The 19341-nt window shown below is 45.7% G+C and overlaps 1 protein-coding gene across 3 annotated transcripts; it reads left to right on the forward strand.

The window, feature by feature from the left end:
* The first annotated feature begins 1363 nt into the window (after positions 1–1363).
* On the forward strand, positions 1364–13619 carry Rgr (retinal G protein coupled receptor). 3 transcript variants are annotated; one of them, XM_020185049.2, is made up of 7 exons: positions 1365–1464; positions 3123–3279; positions 4311–4432; positions 8626–8779; positions 10124–10241; positions 12304–12417; positions 12861–13619. In XM_020185049.2, the coding sequence occupies exons 1-7, from the start codon at positions 1386–1388 to the stop codon at positions 12990–12992; spliced, it is 876 nt and encodes a 291-aa protein (XP_020040638.1). In that variant the 5' UTR covers positions 1365–1385; the 3' UTR covers positions 12993–13619. The 3 variants fall into 3 exon arrangements, with proteins under 3 accessions (XP_073934020.1, XP_020040638.1, XP_020040639.1); XM_020185050.2 differs by lacking the exon at positions 12304–12417; XM_074077919.1 differs by lacking the exons at positions 3123–3279; positions 4311–4432 and having other exon boundaries at positions 1364–1464.
* The last annotated feature ends 5722 nt before the right edge of the window (positions 13620–19341 follow it).

Genomic DNA, 19341 nt, shown 5'->3' on the forward strand with positions numbered 1-19341 from the left:
CTTGCAATCTTGCAGGCACAGAAAATAGATAGACATAGGTATTAATGAGCAAGATAGAAACCAGGAAAAGGCAGAGAAGGCTCTGGAGGATGTGATCATAATCTTGGCCCTGAAGGGTGAACAGTTTCAGATATAAATGAGGACTCATAAGAAGGACCTAGAAAAAGGTTATTCTCAAAATAGATTGTTTGGGCAGAGGGAGTCAGAGGATGCCAATGACAAGTGTCTGGAGAGCTGGGGATAGAGCCCATTTGGAATGGTAGAGCATTCACCTAGCATGAACAGACTTTGGGTTTGATACCCAGTTCTGAATAAAAGAAGTGTCTGAACCTGCAGGATGGGAGGCAGGGTGTTCCAGCTCCACCCACCCATCACTGTGGGACCTCAATCTGATTCTCAACTGCTTTTAGGTCCAGTTTACTCATCTGGAGTCCTTTTAGGACTCATCAGAAGATCCCTTAGCACAATGTCTGACCTCAATGGACACTAGCCATATTGCTACTAGCATCCTGAGGCTGTTTCTTCATCTGGAAATGAGTTAAGTTGCATACATCAGTGTTTCCTGGTGTAGATTTCACCATGAGCCAGTGCATGACTTGCACTAAGACCTCATTTGTAGAAGCTGAAGCTCTTAGTGAGTGGGTCATGGGACCACATGCAAGAAGACACCAGCTTGTTTGTTCCAAGTCCATGTCCTGGAAGATTTCTAATGCTCCCATATAGCACAAAGGTACTGTAGGAAGCAGGAAGTGCAACCCTGAAGCCTGTGTCCATGATATATTCTAACCAGAACTTAAGACACACCACAGACAAAAGATGCTTATGTTGAAAGGAGGAAATTGAGAAGACCCTAATGGTCCCAATCAGGAGCACATAATATCATATTCAGAAACAGACTCTCAGTCAAGGTTCTTCCTATGGCATGCACACACACACACACACACACACACACACACACACACAGAGCACTCAGCTTGTCAGCAACTGTGCACATAGAAGGACTTGGCTCCTATCCAGTTCTCAGGAACAGCTGCAGCTTAAATCCCTCCTTCCACTCCCCTCCTTGGTTATGCAACTCTTAAAATTCAGCTCTCAGCCACTCACCATTTGGATCCCCAGACCTTAATCCTGCCTAGTGGGTCTGAAATGAATGAGACAAGACTATTCTGGCTTCACAAAGGCTGCACTGTCCAACTGGTGAATGGTTTCCTTCTGCTTGGGCCAAGAGGATGATTTACAGGGGGAAAGCAGAAAGAAAAAGTTCAAGGTCTAGCACAATGCTAGCCTGCATGTGCCAGGCATGTGGAATAACCCTTTAAAAGGGAGGAGACTGCCTTTAGGGAGTCAGAAAAGAGCTGGGCCACTGGCAGGAAGGAAGGCTGAAGATGGCAGCATTCTGGACCCTGCCAACTGGCTTCGGAGAGCTGGAGGTGCTGGCTGTGGGAACAGTGCTGCTGGTAGAAGGTGAGCCAGGCAGGACAGTGGGTGAGCAGGGGCCCAGTGGGTTCTCAGAACCCAGGCCACAGCTATGGAGCTGGCAAGGAGAGGTTCCCCATCCCAGCTGGAGTATCATGTTGTCTTGACTGTCTCTCCTCTGTGCCTAGACCCAGGGAATCTTCTTATGACAGCCCCAGAGCCAAGAGAAAGAAGCCATGCAGGGATCAGGAAAGCAGAGATCTAGAAAGAGGGAAATTTCCCAGGAGATGACCAAGAACCAAGATTAAGTCTTTTCTTCTCCCTTCAGCCAGAAGAAATGTAATCCACTTCCTGGAAATTCTGCTAAGAATCCCATATCCCATATAACAGCAGGCCCCCAGAGGGCTCTGGAAGCAAGACAGTTCTGCCATCTCCTCTGTATGTGGTTAGAACCAAGTCACTTCTGTTCTCCAACCCTCAGAGCCTTGACATTTCAAATGAATGGTTGTGGTGGTTAAATGGGATCATCAGTATAAAATTTTAGCCTTAAGAGACATCCAGGGAATTTCAGTTCATTTTTTCCCATCTACTCTAACCCCACTGTTACTTCCTCTGTGTCTACTTCCACAACCCTAGACATTTTCCTGAGGTGCTACCTTAGTCTATGAAATGCCTGCCTCACCTCAGAATCCCTGAGCTGTTCAGTGAGCTAGAGACCATGTCAAACCTTGAGCTAGGCTGATGAGGAATACAGGCCCTGTTCAAAGCAGATCCAGAGAAGTAATTAGCACATTTTCTCAACTAATAAGAACTGATGATGGAGAGAGATTGACTGCCACTTGACTGGTCCCAAACACACTAGTCACCATTGTCTGGTAGTCCCAGTCCCCTTCTGCCTTTTCTTGGAACTCTACAATCTAGCATCCCTTCAGGTCCTCCAAAATGCTGTGAAATTTTACCACTTTATGTCTTTGCACATTCTGTTCCCTTTTTTCTACAATATTCTCCCATGCACTGTCCTCCATGTTAACATTCTCAGAGTTTTAAAGGTATTATCCTTCCTTGTTTCTCTCTTTTGATGGAGGTTCAGAAAGTTTAAGGGGCAGCAAGTAAGGGTCCAAGCTGAAATTCAAGATCAAGTCTCTGTGGCTAGAGAAAAAACCTCCTTCAAGTTTACCTTCCTTCCTGATGTCCTAGGCAGCACCCAACTCTAACTTGGCTTTTCCTCTCCAGGGCTCTCCTAGATATTGCTCCACAGCCCTTGGAGAAAGCATTTTGGAATCTGAAAAACCTGAGTTGGAGCCCTAGCTCCATCACTTACTAACTGTGCACTTAGGGCATGTTAGCTTGCCTCTCTGAGCCCTGGTTTCCCAACTGCATATGGGGAGGAGAGGGTCCAAGAGACGACTGAATGAGATGATCCATGTCAAGTGCTTATCAGTCCCTGGTAACTGATACTTGCTCAGTGTTTGTCAGTGATTGTGAGCATTACAATGTGAACCATGTTACACTGTACAGTCTTCCTCATCTGTTTTCCCATTGGACTGAGTTGGTAGAGGGTTGGTCATGCATCATGGGGTACAGTACCTGAGGGCCAGCCCACCTCAGTATATTGCTGAAAGTGTTGCTGAGCATGAAGAGGGCTCTACCCACTAGTTCAGAACCCAGGTGACAAGCCCTGATGCCAGCCTCCACCTTCCTTTCAGCTCTCTCAGGTCTCAGCCTCAATGGCCTGACCATCTTGTCTTTCTTCAAGACCCCGGAGCTACGGACTCCCAGCCACCTGCTGGTTCTGAGCTTGGCCCTGGCAGACAGTGGAATTAGCCTCAATGCTCTCGTCACAGCCATATCCAGCCTCCTCCGGTACCAGCTCACTCCCTGGTCCACAGGCTCTGGGGCCCTGCATGAGGCCTGATCCTGGGGTCCTGGCAACCAGGCCAATACTTTCTTTCTACCTATAGAAAACTGACCCAAGGGCAGAGGGTGGGCATGCTGAACTAGGCTAAACCTAAATTCTATATTATCCCCAAAGAACAACAACTGATTTCTGGAACACAGGGGTTGCTCAAACAATACCAGAGATGGCAGATTGTGGGAATTAAGAGTGTGAGCCCTGTAACCAGGTAGCCTAGGCTTGAATCCTGGCTTCATCATTTCCAAATCCAGGCTGCTTCTGCACAATTACCTAATGCATATGGGTAGTTGAAAACACTGATTTAATTATTTGCAAATAACTCTAAATAATGCTATCTAGGAAGCCCTAAAAAGTGTTTGTGAAAGCAAACAGGATTTTGACTGGAGTCTAATACTTCCTTATGTGCAAACCAGGGTCTTCCCACGCAGCCTCAGAAGGCATTTGTTAGACTGTTTTCTTAGACTGAACATTTCCCTTCTGGTTTGGGGCACTAGGAATGGAGGTTGAGTCCACCTGGGTGTGAAGACTCTCTGGGGTCTGAAGCAGTGAGATTCTTCCTCCCACAGTGAACTGACCCTTTATCCTTCTTCCTTTGTTTGGCCCATGGGAATGAAGATTGAGAGATCCATGGCTATCCTCTGACTTTGCCTTCATTTGCTGTGTGATAGTGACTCAGTACCTTTTCTCTCTGGGCCTGTTTCCTCACCTGTAGAATAAAGGCTGAGAGAGGCATCTGATTGAGCAAGGACCTTTTGTTCCAGTTCCAATGCTATAAGTCTCAGAGCCTGAGGACTTGCTTCAGGCTCCACCCCTTCATCCCAGTGACTTAATCTCTAAGGTGCCAGCTCCCTCACTGGAAAACACAGATTACAAAGCCCTCTTTGTGGGACTAACACTCAGGAACCTTCCAAACTGCTGCTGGGCAGGTGTGGGAGGCGGGAAGGATGGAGGGGTCACTTGTGCCCAGTGTCTCCCACAGGCGCTGGCCATATGGCTCGGAGGGCTGCCAGGCTCATGGCTTCCAGGGCTTTGCCACGGCATTGTCCAGCATCTGCGGCACTGCAGCTATCGCCTGGGGACGCTATCACCACTGTTGCACACGTATGTCCTGGGCCCCCAGGCAGAAAGGCATCTCTGAGAATGGGAAGGATAAAGGCAGGCTGTGGTAGTCATGACTAAGTGCTCAGCGTTTCCCACAGGGGAGTGTGTGGGAGTGCATTCTGTTCAGGAAATGAGGGTGGGTAGGAGAGCCTACGAGGCACATGTTGGACTTGCAGCCTCAGGCAAGTTGGGGTCCTCTCTGAACCTTGGATCTTCTCTGCAAGATGATTTTAAAAACCAGCCTCACAATTTTATTTTGAAAATCAAATAAGATCATGGATACAGCAAATGTCCTCGTAGTCATAGGTGCTTTTGGGGGAGGACAGGTGGAGGTAGAAAAAGAAAGTGTGCATGTGTGTGTGTGCATGTATGTATATGTGTGTGTGTGCATGTGTGTGCATGTATGTGTGTGTCTGTATATATGTGCACTTGTGTGTGTGTGCGTGTGTGTGTGTGTAGCTGTACCATGCCACCTCACTCTTCTCTGGGACCTCTGCCTTTGCAGAGCACCATGAAGACTTGTCCAGGGCTGGATTTCCCAAGCTGCTGTCAAATGATGGCATCATAATTAGCCATATCAGTGTGCGACCTCCTCTGATTTTACTTGTTATTTTTTCTAACCAGTTACTCACTTTAAAAAATTTAAAAAACAATTTTAATCTTATTCTAAACTGTGAAATCAAAAGTTTAATATTTTATCATTTTAATACATATTATTTTACAAAACATATTCACCCCCAGAGATATATATATATGTATGCTTTGAAGAGCCAGGCCTCTCTTGACCCTCGCTGCAAGCTGCCTAAGTGACAAAGTCTCGGAGAAGTTAAGCAGCTTGCCAAAGTCACACAAGAGTAGAGGCAAAGATGGGATTGAATATGGCCCAGATGCCTCCAGGGGCAGTTTCTCCCTTTGCCAACTGGGCCCTAAGTCCTGAGCTGTGGATTTGCCTGACACAGCAGGCTGTCGTGGGGTCAACAGCCCAGCCTAAGCCCTGGGCATGGCCTCTGTGGAATCTGTAGATATGCCCTTGCCACAGACACAGGAACAGTGACCAAGTCACCAACCTGTGGGTCTCTCCTAATACATGCCTCTCTCCATGCCAGAAAACTCCCTTTGTTCTTATCATTTTCAGGGACTGGAGATAGGTTAGCCTCTCCAGCCCACATTGCTTTGAGGGGCCTCTCCCTTCACTTCCATCCCAGCCACTGCTTCCAAAGCTCCCTTTTTTTTAATTCATATATTCATATGTACATACATTGTTTGGGTCATTTCTCCTCCCTGCCCCCCGCCCCCTCCCTCTTACTTCCACCCACCTCGTTTCTGGGCAGAACCTGTCTGCCCTTTTCTCCAATGTTGTTTAAGAGTAGACATAAGCAATAATAAGAAAGACACAGTGGTTTTGCTAGTTGAGATAAGGATAGCTATACAGAGAGATTCCTAGCATTGCTTCCATGCAGAAGTGTGTTACAACCTGAACTGATTCATCTCTACCTGACCTCTTCACTACCTCCCCATATTGACCTCTCTCGTTTTAAGGTTATTGTATTAGCTTCTCTGCAATGGGGACATCAAACACTTTCAAGTTTTGGGTTTCCTACCTATCCCCATTCCTCCCATATGTGTGCTCCCCTTAACGTGTGACCCAAGTCCAACAACATTGCTACTTTTGCCCTAGATCTAAAGTCTGCATATGACGGGGAACATATGATTTTTGGTCTTCTGAGCCTGGCTAACCTCACTCAGAATGATGTTCTCCAGTTCCATCCACTTACTTGCAAATGATAAGAGTTCATTCTTCTTCATGGCTGAGTAAAACTCCATTGTGTATAAATACCACATTTTCTTAATCCACTTGTCAGTATTGGGGCATCTTGGCTGTTTCCATAACTTGGGTATTGTGAATAGTGCTGCAATAAACATGGGTGTGCAGGTGCCTCTGGAGTAACCTGAGTCGCATTCCTTTGGGTATATCCCCAGGAGTGAGATTGCTGGATCATATGGCAGATCTACATTTAGATTTTTAAGAAGCCTCCTTATTGTTTTTCAGAGAGGTTGCACTAGCTTGCATTCCCACCAGCAGTGTACACGAGGGTTCCTTTTTCCCTGCATCCTCACCAACACCTGTTGTTGGTGATGTTTTTAATGATAGCTATTCTAACAGGGGTGAGGTGGAATCTTAGCATTGTTTTGATTTACATTTCCTTTATGGCCAGAGATGGTGAGCATTTTTTCATATATTTTTTGGCCATTTGAATTTCTTCTTTTGAGAAAGTTCTGTTTAGTTCAGTTGCCCATTTCTTTATTGGTTCATTGATTTGGGGAGAGTTTAGTTTCTTAAGTCCCCTGTATATTCTGGTTATCAGTCCTGTGTCTGATGTATAGCTGGCAAATATTTTCTCCCACTCTATGGGTGGTCTCTTCAGTTTAGAGACCATTTCTTTTGTTGTGCAGAAGCTTTTTAATTTTATGTAGTCCCATTTGTCCATCTTTTCTCTTAGTTGCTGAGCTACTTGGGTTCTATTGAGGAAGTCCTTGCCTATACCTATTACTTCCAGAGTGTTTCCTGCTCTTTCCTGTACTAACTTCAGAGTTTTGGGTCTGATATTAAGGTCCTCGATCCATTTTGAGTTGATACTAGTGCCGGGTGATAAAAAATGGCTCTAGTTTCAGTTTTTTGCAAGCAGATAACCACTTTTAACATTTATTGAAGAGGCTGTCTTTTCTCCATCATATGATTTTGAAGCCTTTGTCAAATATAAGGTGACCATAGCTGTGTGGATTCATATAGGGTCCTCTATTCCATTCCACTGGTCTTCATGTCTGTTTTTGTGCCAGTACCCCAAAGAGCTCTCTCTCTCTCTCTCTCTCTCTCTCTTTGTCTCACACACACACACACACACACACGCACGCACGCACGCACGCACGCTTCAGATAGCAACAGTCTTCTCTGCCTCAATGCAGAGCAGTTAATTCCTGTTCTCAGGTTTCAGGTTTTAGCTTACAATCCTTCCTGTTGTAAAGACAGGGAAGGAGGACAGAGGGCTGAGCTCATCTGCTCTGTTACTGGGTTCCTTGGACATACCACTTTTTTGTTGCAACACATGGGCCAAGGTGGGTATTAATTATTGTGGCCACAGTTGGGCACCCACAGAACAGATGGCTTAAACAATAGTAAATTACTTCTCACAAGTCCAAGGTCAGGGTACCAGCATGATTAGCTTCAGGTGAGGTCCCTCTTCTGAGTTTGCAGGTGGTCACCTTGCATCTTCACATGGAAGAGAGCAAGATCCTCTCTCTTGTGTCCCTTCTTATAAGGACAATAACCTCACCAATGGGCTCCACGATCATGACTAATTAATTCTCAAAGTCTTCACCTTCAGCACATGAATTTGGGGAAACACAAATATCCAGTCTTTAGCAGGGAGGGGGCACATCCAAGTAAATCATCTGAGGCCATATCCATAGAAGCAAAATGTTGATGAGGAAGGTTGTAGACTTGCTCTTCTCTGCTGATCAAACCCCTCTGGAGGCCTATCCTCTGTCCTGGAACCTTGTCTACAAAGCCACACAACAAATAACAGATAAGGGCACTTAAGCCAGGCATTCTGAAGCCAGGTCCAGGAGGAACTTCCCACGAAGGGAAGGGGGAATGATCTGCAGCAGAGAGGGGATCTGGGTGGAGGTGACAGGAGGGCACCTGATCAATGATGCTGGACCACATCCAAAGATGTTGGACTGGCCTCTGTCAATGGCACTGATATGAAGCACCAGGGCTGTAGTCAAAAAGTCTCAGAGAGGACCCTCGAAGCAGAGACTGCCTGCATCTGAAGATAATCCAGACTTCCATCTCCCTCTTCCATCATCTCACCTGAACTGCTGCCCATGTCATCCCTAATCTTGGTTTTAGGAAACATATCTACTTGCCATTCCCTCTTCCTGTCTGTTCTCTGAAGAAGATGATCTGCTAAAAGACCTCTTCTGTTCATCATAATGATCCTTTGAGGAAAGGAGTATCACGCCTATTGTGGGGGAGAAAACAAAGGCTCAGAGAAACACTAACTTGCTTGAGGCATCAAGTTATTAAGAATCAGAACTGGGATTTAGGGACACTCTGCAGCCATGAGATCTATTCTTTTAAACTTGGTCAAGACTTCTTCTCCTCACAATCTCCTCTTCCTCTTTTTATGCAGGCAGCCAACTGGCATGGAACACAGCCATTTCCCTGGTGCTTTTTGTGTGGCTGTCATCTGTCTTCTGGGCAGCCCTACCTCTGTTGGGCTGGGGACACTATGACTATGAGCCTCTGGGGACATGCTGCACCCTGGACTACTCCAGGGGTGACAGGTGAGGTGAGAGGATCAGCTTTGAGATCCTCTATGGGAATCTTGGCTTTAAGCCTCTGGGACAAGGATGTTCCAACTGAAAACCCAAATGGGGAAATATTACTTTTTGCTAGACAGTCTCAACTCCTTAGTCATGATGTCCACTTGAAGATTGAAAGTGGGACTAGGGAAGTCCCATTCCAAGTAATGGGAATGTCAGACAAATCAGGATCCCGAGTTGAGCTCAAGAAGGAGCATCAACAGTGAGTCATTGGTATATATTGGTCATAACAGTCATGGAGTCCCACCACCCCTTGTCTATCTTCAGCACAGTGAGCTTTCCTGGCTTTGACTTTATAGATTTCTGAAAGGATCCATGCACTTAGTTCAACAGATTCAAAGAATGTTAAGGGCTTTGCATTGGGAGGAGTCTCCCTGGCATGGAAATCACTTCTAGAAATTCCCTGAGCATCTATCATGAGAGATAGAATGGAATGCATGACAGCCCCACTATCACGGAACCTATGTTCTAGTACTGCCCCATCCATGTGGTTTTGAGGAAACCAGGGCTTAGAAAACCCTCTAGAAATTACCTTTGGGTGTGGTCACATAACCTCCAACCCTCCTCTTGTTTCTACTGGAACCACATTGCGTTTAACTATTTTACCTGTGATGTTGACTCATGAAGCATCTTCCCTTGATAGTACACTTCCCAGGTGAAACCAACTTGAGAACCTGGATCTGCTCAAATGTCCTCCAGAACACTCTCCAACTAGGGTTTAATCCTTCTGGCAGCCCCTCCTCCCACCCCTTCTTAGTCAGCAGCTCTAAGGTGTCACTTGGATGGTCTTCCTTTCATGAAGTTGGAATCTGCCTTCCTGCAACTCCCACCTATTCCCAGTTAGCCATACCAGCTACCCATGACATTGACCTGAGACCCCAGGCTCTTTGGTGATCCCTTCAATGATTTCTTCAGAGACACAGTATCCAATCTCTTTGTTGTCCATAGGTGCTTTTCAAGTCCCTGTGCCTAGAACACCCTTTGAATATTTCTTTCTCTTGGTGCACTGACATCTCCACCAATTGGTGAACACATTTCCCAAACTAAAATATCCCAGCAGGGCTAAGCACTTGAACTTGAAGAAGCCTCTTCCACCAGACTCCTGAAGGCAAGTTCTGGGAGGATCGCATAGTTCCTTACTGATGAAGAGAGGTCAACTGGAACCAGGAGCCACCATACTCTGTGTGCTTGTCTAATGGAAACAACTCCCTACTTCTGATTGTCTAGCACAGAGGCTGGTGGTCCTGTGAAGGCAGCTGACTACCCCCAAGGCTGACCCTTGCCCCTCTACCCCCTTGTCTGTAGAAACTTCATCAGTTTCCTCTTCGCCATGGCCTTTTTCAACTTCCTCGTACCCCTATTCATCACACTCATTTCCTATCGGCTCATGGAGCAGAAATTCGCACGGAGTGGACATCTCCAGGTAAGAACCTAGCTCCCAGGGCAGAAATCTCTCAGTCCTTCTCAGGGGCTTCAAGAAACATGCATGATGTTACATATGTCAATCAGGGTTTTCTGTTTTGATCCGTTTGTAATGATCAAGAGAAAAAAAAATAGCCTGCACAGAGCTATTTTTGCACTGGAAACCACCATCCCCTTGCTTAGTTTGCCACCTGGGGGTGAGAACCAGGACGTGAGAACCAGGCCTGCCTGAAGGACACCGTCCATGCTATTACATTCAAATCTTCCTAAGGATTTCTGGCCCTTTAAATTCTCCTTTAAATTGCTTTGTGATGATTAATTTAATCACAGTCACAGGCTATTATCCACAGCATAAAATCACACCTGTAAGCACCTTTGTCCAAGAAAAACAAGGCTTCAAAATAAGCCCTCCTGGTCATTTCCAAATTTCTGCATTAATATTCCCTTGCCACTTTTAACTCTGTTGCCTGAACAATTTAGCAAATAAGTCATAACAAGCAGCAAAGATTTCTTTAAAAAAGAAAAACATAGCCGAGCACCAGCGGCTCACGCCTGCAATCCTAGCTACTCAGGAGGCACAGATCAGGAGGATCACAGTTTGAAGCCACCCCAGGCAAATAATTTGAGACCCTATCTCAAAAATACCTAACACAAAAAGGGCTGGTGGAGTGGCTCAAGATGTAGGCCCTGAGTTCAAGCCCCAGTAATGCAAAAAAATATATATATATTAATATCACTTTATGTGCATTTTCATGTCATCTATGTGACTACTCTCTGAGGAAGGAAAGTTTTATTAGCCCTGTGTCACAGATTGGATGGAGCAGAGAGAAGTTAGCTAAGCAATTCACCAAAATCCACACATCTGGTAATAGCAGAGATGGATCCAAACCCAAGTCTGGGACTCTACCATGGTAGTGCTCAAGTGTGTTTTTATTAAGACACTAAATCTGTCACTTCACCTGAGAATTGGTAAAGGACTTTACAAATTGATTTTAGCTGGAGACCCATTTCTTCTGAAGTCATGGAAGGAGGACAAGGGCTGCTTTGGGACCAGGGTCCTAATTGTCTACCAGCTTCAGGCATGGACACTGCTTTCCAGGCTGTCCTCCACTCTCTCACCCCAACCCTTGTCTGCAAATGCAAAGTCACCATATTTATTATTGGAGATTGAATCAGCCAGAAGACAAGGCTGCACCATGTTTTACTATTTTCCCTGCTGACTATAAACCATCAGTTCCATTGGAATCAATAGTGGTTATCAAGCACGGTCCCAGGGACCTCAGTGCAAGCTGAGTGGTTTCTGGAGATGACAGTCTCTCACTGAGGTGCAGTTTCTCCCCCTGCCTCAGTTTCTCTCCAGCTTGCTCTCCATCAATATTAAGCATACTTTTCTCCAGAAGGACGGTCAACTCAAGAGAAAACAATCTCCTGGTCAACATATTTTTAAAACCCAACATTGAAGAAAATGTGCTATCTTCCAATTTAAAGCCCTCCTTTGTTAGTTGATGCCAATGAGAAAACAGGCAATGATAATTGGCATCAAAATTTTAGTATCTGAGAACATGGCAAATCTTTCCTGAATCAGATCACAGTCATGTGTCCCCTTGTGGCTCCAGATAGTACTTTAGCATTACCTACTCTCCCAGCAGCCCACTGCTCCATGGTTGTATCTAATACTGTGAAAATCTTTTGAGCCCAGAGGCTGATGTCATCAGGTGTCTGTAGCTACTGATGGTGAGCTTGTTCTGGGCCTGAAGTCTAAGGGCAGCTCTGCCTGGAAATCCTTGTACTCACAATCACAGAGATCAGGATTCCTCCCACAGCCCCTGCTTCCGATCAAGTATTATCAGTCTATTTTATGAATAAGGCAACTGAGCTTAGGGTCACATAGGCTTCCAAGGAACAGAGGCTCATCAGGTTCCAAGATCTTCTGCTGGCTCAGCCCCTTCCTGAAGACCTCCTTGTGCTGTTCAGAGCTGTTGACTGCAGGCCTGATTTCCCTGCCTACACAGGGCTACAGCCACTGAAGCAAACTTATGCTTCCAATGCCTGTTTCTCCCCAGGTAAACACCACTCTGCCAGCCAGGACGCTGCTGCTGGGCTGGGGCCCCTATGCTCTCCTGTATCTGTATGCAACCATTGCGGATGTGAGCTCCATCTCCCCCAAACTGCAGATGGTACAGACACTTTCAGTACCCTCTCCATCTTTGCATCTCTCTGTCCTACCACATCTCTCCTCTGGTTTTCTGGCCTCCTTTCTGACTTTCTGCCTTCTCTTTCTGTCTTCCTTTGAAAAGAGATAATGCATACAGAATTTGTCTCCCCTCCTCCTCTGGGCCACATGAACTATGATGATAGGTACAGCCAGCCAGAGGGCAAATATGCTTACTCTGTGACGAGGAGCTGAAATCAGCACCCAGTGGAGTCTGGATGGAGATGTGTTTCTATGGGGCTCCATGAGCCATATATGTCTTCTAGTTAGGGAAGGCTCAGAGCCTGCAAAATCAAGGCAGTGACAAGTGATTGGCTGCTTCAGGGGTAGAGGATGGAGTGATCAGGTGGGACCAGAGAGAGGAGCAAAGGCTTTGAAGGTTATTTCTTGGACTTTCTGCCACAACAGGTACCTGCCCTCATTGCTAAAATGGTGCCCACAATCAATGCCATCAACTATGCCCTGCGCAGTGAGATGGTCTGCAGGGGAATCTGGCAGTGCCTCTCACCGCAGAGGAGCCAACGGGACCGAGCCCAGTGAGCCTCTCCAAGGGGCTGCTCAGACCCAGACCCATCATTGCCACCCTGGCCTGCACCCCACAACAGGAGGCTGCCCCAGAATCCTGTCCAGCAGTCCTGGAAACCAAGCCCCAGAAACTCATCCACCAGCTGCAATAGCCCTGTTGAACCTGGCCATAAGCTAACCCATGGACTCAGAGAAGCACCAGACTTTGTGGAAGGAGTGCTGGTCATTGTCTTTCACAGGAAGGCTAAGAAACCTTGGGAAAAATCACTCTTTCCTGAGCTACCTGAACCCTAATGTAAAGATATTAATATGTGGGAATAGGTAGTAAACCCAAAACATGAAAGCGTTTGATGGCCACACTCCAGAGGAGCTAATACAGAAACCTTAAAGCAACAGAGGTCAACACAAGAAGGGGATCAGGAACCAGTGTAAAGATCAGTTAGAGATGAGTCAACTTGGGTTGTAACACATTTGTACATGGAAGCAATGCTAGGAATCTCTCTGTATAGCTATCCTTAACTCAACTAGCAAAAACACTTTGTCTTCCTTATTATGCTTATGTCTTCTCCTCAACAAAATTGGAGAAAAGGGCAGAACAGGCTCTGCTGGAAGCGAGGAGGGGAGGGAGAGAAAGGGTAGGTACAGGAGTCAGGGGGGAGAAATGACCCAAACGATGTACTCACAAGTGAATAAATGAATAATAAAAAAGATATTAATATGGACTTATAGGGTTGTTGGGAGGCTTGGACACCAAGCACACAGAAAATGCTCATTGAAACAGCTGTTGGTATAAGCTGTAGCCATGCCCTCCAGGGACTCAGAGTCGTACATGGAAAGTAGACAAATCCTAGGGGTTACTTGTTGGTGATCCATCCAAGCTGCTAGCATTCAAACACCATATATTAAATCATGATGGCACCAGTGGCTTACTCTGCCCTGCATCCATGTCCTAACCCGTGAGATGAGATGATAATGGTAACATGAGCGTACAGAAAGAACAAGAACATCACCTGCATGGTAAGTCACCCATCAAACCCCATGATAATATGAGGCCGGCCTGCATGTTGCTTAAAAATGTTTGGGGATTATTCTTGGGGATATACCCAAAAGACTGTGACACAGGTTACTCCAGAGGCACCTGCACACCCATGTTTATGTTTATTGCAGCACTATTCACAATAGCCAAGTTATGGAAATAGCCAAGATGCCCCACCACTGATGAATGGATTAAGAAAATGTGGTATCTATACACAATGGAATTTTATGCAGCCATGAAGAAAAACGAAATGTTATCATTCCCTGGTAAATGGATGGAATTGGAGAACATCATTCTGAGTGAGGTTAGCCTGGCCCAAAAGACCAAAAATCGTATGTTCTCCCTCATATGTGGACATTAGATCAAGGGCAAACACAACAATGGGATTGGACTTTGAGCACATGATAAAAGCGAGAGCACACAAGGGAGGGGTGAGGATAGGTAAGACACCTAAAAAAACTAGCTAGCATTTGTTTCCCTTAATGCAGAGAAACTAAAGCAGATACCTTAAAAGTAACTGAGGCCAATAGGAAAAGGGGACCAGGACCTAGAGAAAAGGTTAGATCAAAAAGAATTAACCTAGAAGGTAACACTCACGCACAGGAAATCAATGTGAGTCAATGCCCTGTATAGCTATCCTTTTCTCAACCAGCAAAAACCCTTGTTCCTTCCTATTATGGCTTATATTCTCTCTACAACAAAATTAGAAATAAGGGCAAAATAGTTTCTGCTGGATATTGAGGGGGTGGGGGGGAGAGGGAGGGGGCGGAGTGGGTGATAAGGGAGGGGGTGGGGGCAGGGGGGAGAAATGACCCAAGACTTGTATGCACATATGAATAATAAAATTAAAAAAAATGTTTGGGGATTAGTTCCAAAAAGAATTTAAAAATCAAAACCATCCATTTAAAACTCCAGATGTCAAAAATGAGGCCCTACCAACTTGCATTCCTCGACTGTGATAGCTTGCAGAGCTCAGGGTGGCTCTACCCTATATCCAGGACACATATCTCTAGTCAGCTGCAGCTCGTGTGTTCCCTGCAGAGTCCAGGTGCCTCTGGATTTGTGATGCTAACTAAGAGGCCTCTATTCACCCGTGGGTATACATCTGTACCTCTCACAAAGTCAGCAAACAAGGGACAAGGTGGGGCAGGTGCGGAGTCCTGTGTAGAACTCATTGTCTAGAGAAAAAAGATGATTCGTAAGGGATGAGGTGCTGTACCAGAAGTCTAATGATGGAGGAACAGCTGGCCCAGGCACCATAGAGGCAAAAAGGAAGAAGGACCATTCTGTGGAACTGAGCCACTGCTCAGTGAATAGGCAAGTTCCCAGAGTTGGAGGAGTAGTCGTGCAAATGGCACCTGGAGTCCCAGTGGCCCAGGACCTGCCTCTCAGTTTTACAGATAAATCAGGCCACATATACCTAACTCACAAGATGCTTGCACAAACCAGAAGCTAGTTCTGTCATTTTGAGAGAGGGAAGGGTGCCTTTTCACAGCACTGTTTCCTAGATCATGGTCTGTGCCAGGTGCTGTGGCAACAAGATGCCACTTGGCCACACTCCAGTGCCCACATGGGATGCTGGTCTTGGGGCCTGGAGCAAGGGGAAGCAGGGAAACCCTGTACCTGAAACAGAGCTGAGCTCACACACAGATTGACCAGGAAAGTGATGGGGTCCAGGCCCAAGACGCTAGACATTTACTCTACCATTAGAGACTCTCTAAGGACGGATGAGAGGACACAGTAAGAAAAGCAAGGGAGATGAGCCTTCTCAGAGAAAGAAGGGTGAAAGGTAAGAAAAGCTTTAAGACACACAGCATGAGTGGTCAGTGGCAGCTTTATCATCCAGGCTCTGGGTACCAAAGAGGGAAAATAGGCCAAAAAGGAGCCACTCAGGTGGCTGAGTCCTGCCTGAGCCCTACCTCCCCGCTTGGGTGGGGATCAAAGCCTGCCCATCACTGGTACTCGGCCAGGAACTGACTGAAGTTAGACCATAGCCCCCAAAGACCTACGGCCTCCTCAAGCTCACTGCCCAACCCCTAGGGTGCATTCACAGCCCTCAAAACCTGCTGATTTTCTACGATGAACATATATCATTTTAACAATCAGAAAAACATACTCAAAGAAAGAAGCGACTTCTACCTCCATGGAGTGTTTATTTCCTATTCACTATCCTACATCTGACTTTGATCAAAGCCTGTCCCCACCTCCCATGCTCGTCTGTGTGCCCCTCAAGCTACTGTGAAGCAACTTATGTTACCTTCTTGGGAGCCCCTAGGCCTCTTTTCTCCCTTCATTATGTGTCTCCTTAATGCCACTGGTAGCATCGGTCCCTATTTCCCCCATGCACAAATGCAGTGCAAGTTCCCCCGCCCACATTATCCATCACTGGTTCTACCAGGCTCTCTCCAAGTTCACACACCTCAGGGCACCTGAGACAACATCATAGTAAGGAGAACAAGAGAAAGGAGAGAAGCACAAAACCCTGAGAAGTCAGGAAAAAAGGGTGAAAGACACAGACTGTGCTAGAGCCTCAGCCTCAGAACCTGAGGGCTCAGGGAATCATCACTGGAGTCCTGGGGAACCAGCCCAAACTTCCCCTTCAGGCTTCCCCATGCTCCAGACCCATTGACTTCAGCCCACCTGCTCCACTGAAAGAAAATGCTCATATACAGGCCTCAGGAATGAATTTGGAAAAGGCCACCAGGTGGCAGGGGAACTGCCAGAACCAGGCAAGCACCAGGCACTAGAAAATGCCATCTCAAGCAATCATTTCCTCATTTGTAAGCCAGCGCCCACTTGATCCCCAAAATCCCTGTCTCTGTCATTTAGTTCTTGTTCATCTATTTATCCAATATATATTTAGTGAATAGATGTCAGACACAGTGTGCAATGGGGCAATACTGTGCCATGATCCCTTCTGTCACCTCAGAAAAATGTCCCATTGTGAGTAAAAATAGGTACTAACAATGACTTGGAAGTCAAAGTAGAAATTATGGTACAACTGTGTCCAAGTAATGCAATACTAGTAATAAAAGTCATAAAGACCATCCACAAGTTTCCTTCAGAATCTCTGTGTGTCCTGCCCTCAAAACCAGGCTGTTTCCCTCATTTAGATCAATGAAACGTGCTCTCAGCTTTAATGTGTACCTGGCTTAATTGTGAGCTTCAACAGAACTTTCCCTTCTGATTTAATACACTGCTCCATTTAGCTTCATTCTGGATTTTTTTTAATTTCTGGGGTTTGACCTGAGAACCAAAATGCCACCATAATTTCTAAGAACAGTTTTCACTAAAACATGACCCTTCAAGGGGAAAGGCCTCATACATGCACTTTCATGGCATAACCAGCCCTGACCTGTCCCCTGGCTGGGTGGCCTTGGAAGCTGAGAACCCTCTTTGGTCCATCCTCTCTATCTTCTTGGTCTAATGGACTCTGACAACAGCAGAAGATTCTAAGACTGTATCAAAATTCTGTTTTTCAAACAAGATGTTTTTCATTGACTTCGTATTTGTATCCCACCAAAACTTGTATGTGGAAGTCCTAATTCCCAATGTGGCTGTATTTGAATATAGAGTCTCTAAGGAGGTAAAGTTAAATGAGGTCAGAGGGTGGAGCCCTGATCTCCTAAGATAGTGTGCTTATAAGAAGATGCATCACAGAGTTTGAACTCTCTTCCTCCTCCTCCCCTGCCCCTGGCACACACAGAGAGGAAAGATCACATGAACACACAGTGAAAGTCTGCTGTCTACACCCCAAGAGGAAAATCCTCACGAGACATCAATCCTGTAACACCTTGACCTCAGACTGCCAGCCTTCAGAACCCTGAAAAAGGTACATTTTTATCACTTAAGCCCCCAAATCTGTGGAATTTCACTACAGTAAACAAATACAATGTTCTATTAAAGTTCTTGTTTAAAATCAGTAACAGTAGAGGGGACCATGAGCCTGGGGAATGCACCCCCTGGCAAGCCCAGTGCCACCTGAGCAGAACTCTCATCTGTCTGAAATGCAATTTAAAAGATATGACCACACCAGTAATGTCAGCACTTAGGAGGTTAAGATAGGAGAATCACAAGTTCTGCCTAGGCTACATAGCCAGACTCTGTCTCAAAATAAAAATAAACAAAAGGTATGAAAAGGCTGCTGAGAGCTCCTCACGTCCTAAGCATCATTGATTCTAGAATGTGTCTAAGTGCTTTAGAAAAGAAATATAAGTACAGTAGAGGAATATCCTCCAGCCTATCTCATTTTCTGGCCGGGAAAGATCGTCTGCTTTGCCAAATGAACTTGAATTACAGTAACAAATTAACAAGTTGTCATCTAAGTAAAGGACTGGTCTCTCCCCACCCCCACCCCCACCCCCTGCACGACTTCCCCGAGACAGTTTTCCTGGGGAGGTAAGGGGCTATGTATCCAACTGATTAACAAAAACAGTAAATATCAATTAGCAATTAGACGTTGGCTAAACTGTATAGGTCTAAACATATATTATTAAAGGTAAACAGGATTCTGAATGTTTTCCACATATATAAATAAGTTAAACAGCAAGTAAGTACTGTTAATCCATTTTTTGTTGTCACCACAAAATCGATTTACAAAATTATGCTATTTCTGTCAGAGACACTCCTGGTTCAATTTGCTCAAATACAAGATCACTCTCCTTCTCACTATCTGCGCAAAAAACCATTGGTATCTGTCCTATCATGTAAGTTAAATTAAGAGAAAAGTAAAAGAAAAAAACTCTGATAAGCATAAATTACTTCCAGGCAGGTGAGTGTGTGCAGTCCTTAGCTGTTGCCACAAGGTGGCAGTGCGATCTCAAAGATAAATTTATTCTGGGTCTTGGCTCTTGGAGGTGTCTTCCTGAAAAGCCTGAGTCCCCTGCCAAGGCTGCAAGAGTGCGCTTTTGATTCCTGCAGGATCTCCAACAAGCCTTCCTTTGTCTGCTCTTGGTACTGAAACCTGATGCCTAGGTATTTTTACCTCAGGGGATAAGATTCCCCATCTCTCCTTGAAAGAAAGAGAATTGCATGCCAGTTGGCCAAAGAAGTCCCAGATTGTCCCATGCCTAAGGAGTTTAGCCACGGGCAAACCTCCAAAGTCTTTCCACACACCATGGGATCTTGTTAAAAGCTCTGGGTCTGGGTTTTGCTTTTGTCGAAAGTGATGAATTGGGGTCATCCCTGGATTTCTCTGATCTTGGATTATTCATCTGAAAAGTAGGGATGAAAGCCCCATACCTGATATCACATGCTGTAAACAATGAGGTGCAGAGCTGGAGGACATTCCAAGTACAGTGACTGGCAAGCAGCCTGTGCCTCAGCAGA

The sequence above is a fragment of the Castor canadensis genome, chromosome 7 (genome assembly GCF_047511655.1).
Source record: "Castor canadensis chromosome 7, mCasCan1.hap1v2, whole genome shotgun sequence".
Taxonomy (NCBI): domain Eukaryota; kingdom Metazoa; phylum Chordata; class Mammalia; order Rodentia; family Castoridae; genus Castor; species Castor canadensis.

Coding starts and splice junctions, on each gene's coding strand:
- Rgr (XM_020185049.2), top strand. CDS start 1,386: ATGGCAGCATTCTGGACCCTGCCAACTGGCTTCGGAGAGCTGGAGGTG. Junction 8,780..10,123: donor GACTACTCCAGGGGTGACAG/GTGAGGTGAGAG, acceptor CCTTGTCTGTAG/AAACTTCATCAGTTTCCTCT. Junction 10,242..12,303: donor CACGGAGTGGACATCTCCAG/GTAAGAACCTAG, acceptor GTTTCTCCCCAG/GTAAACACCACTCTGCCAGC.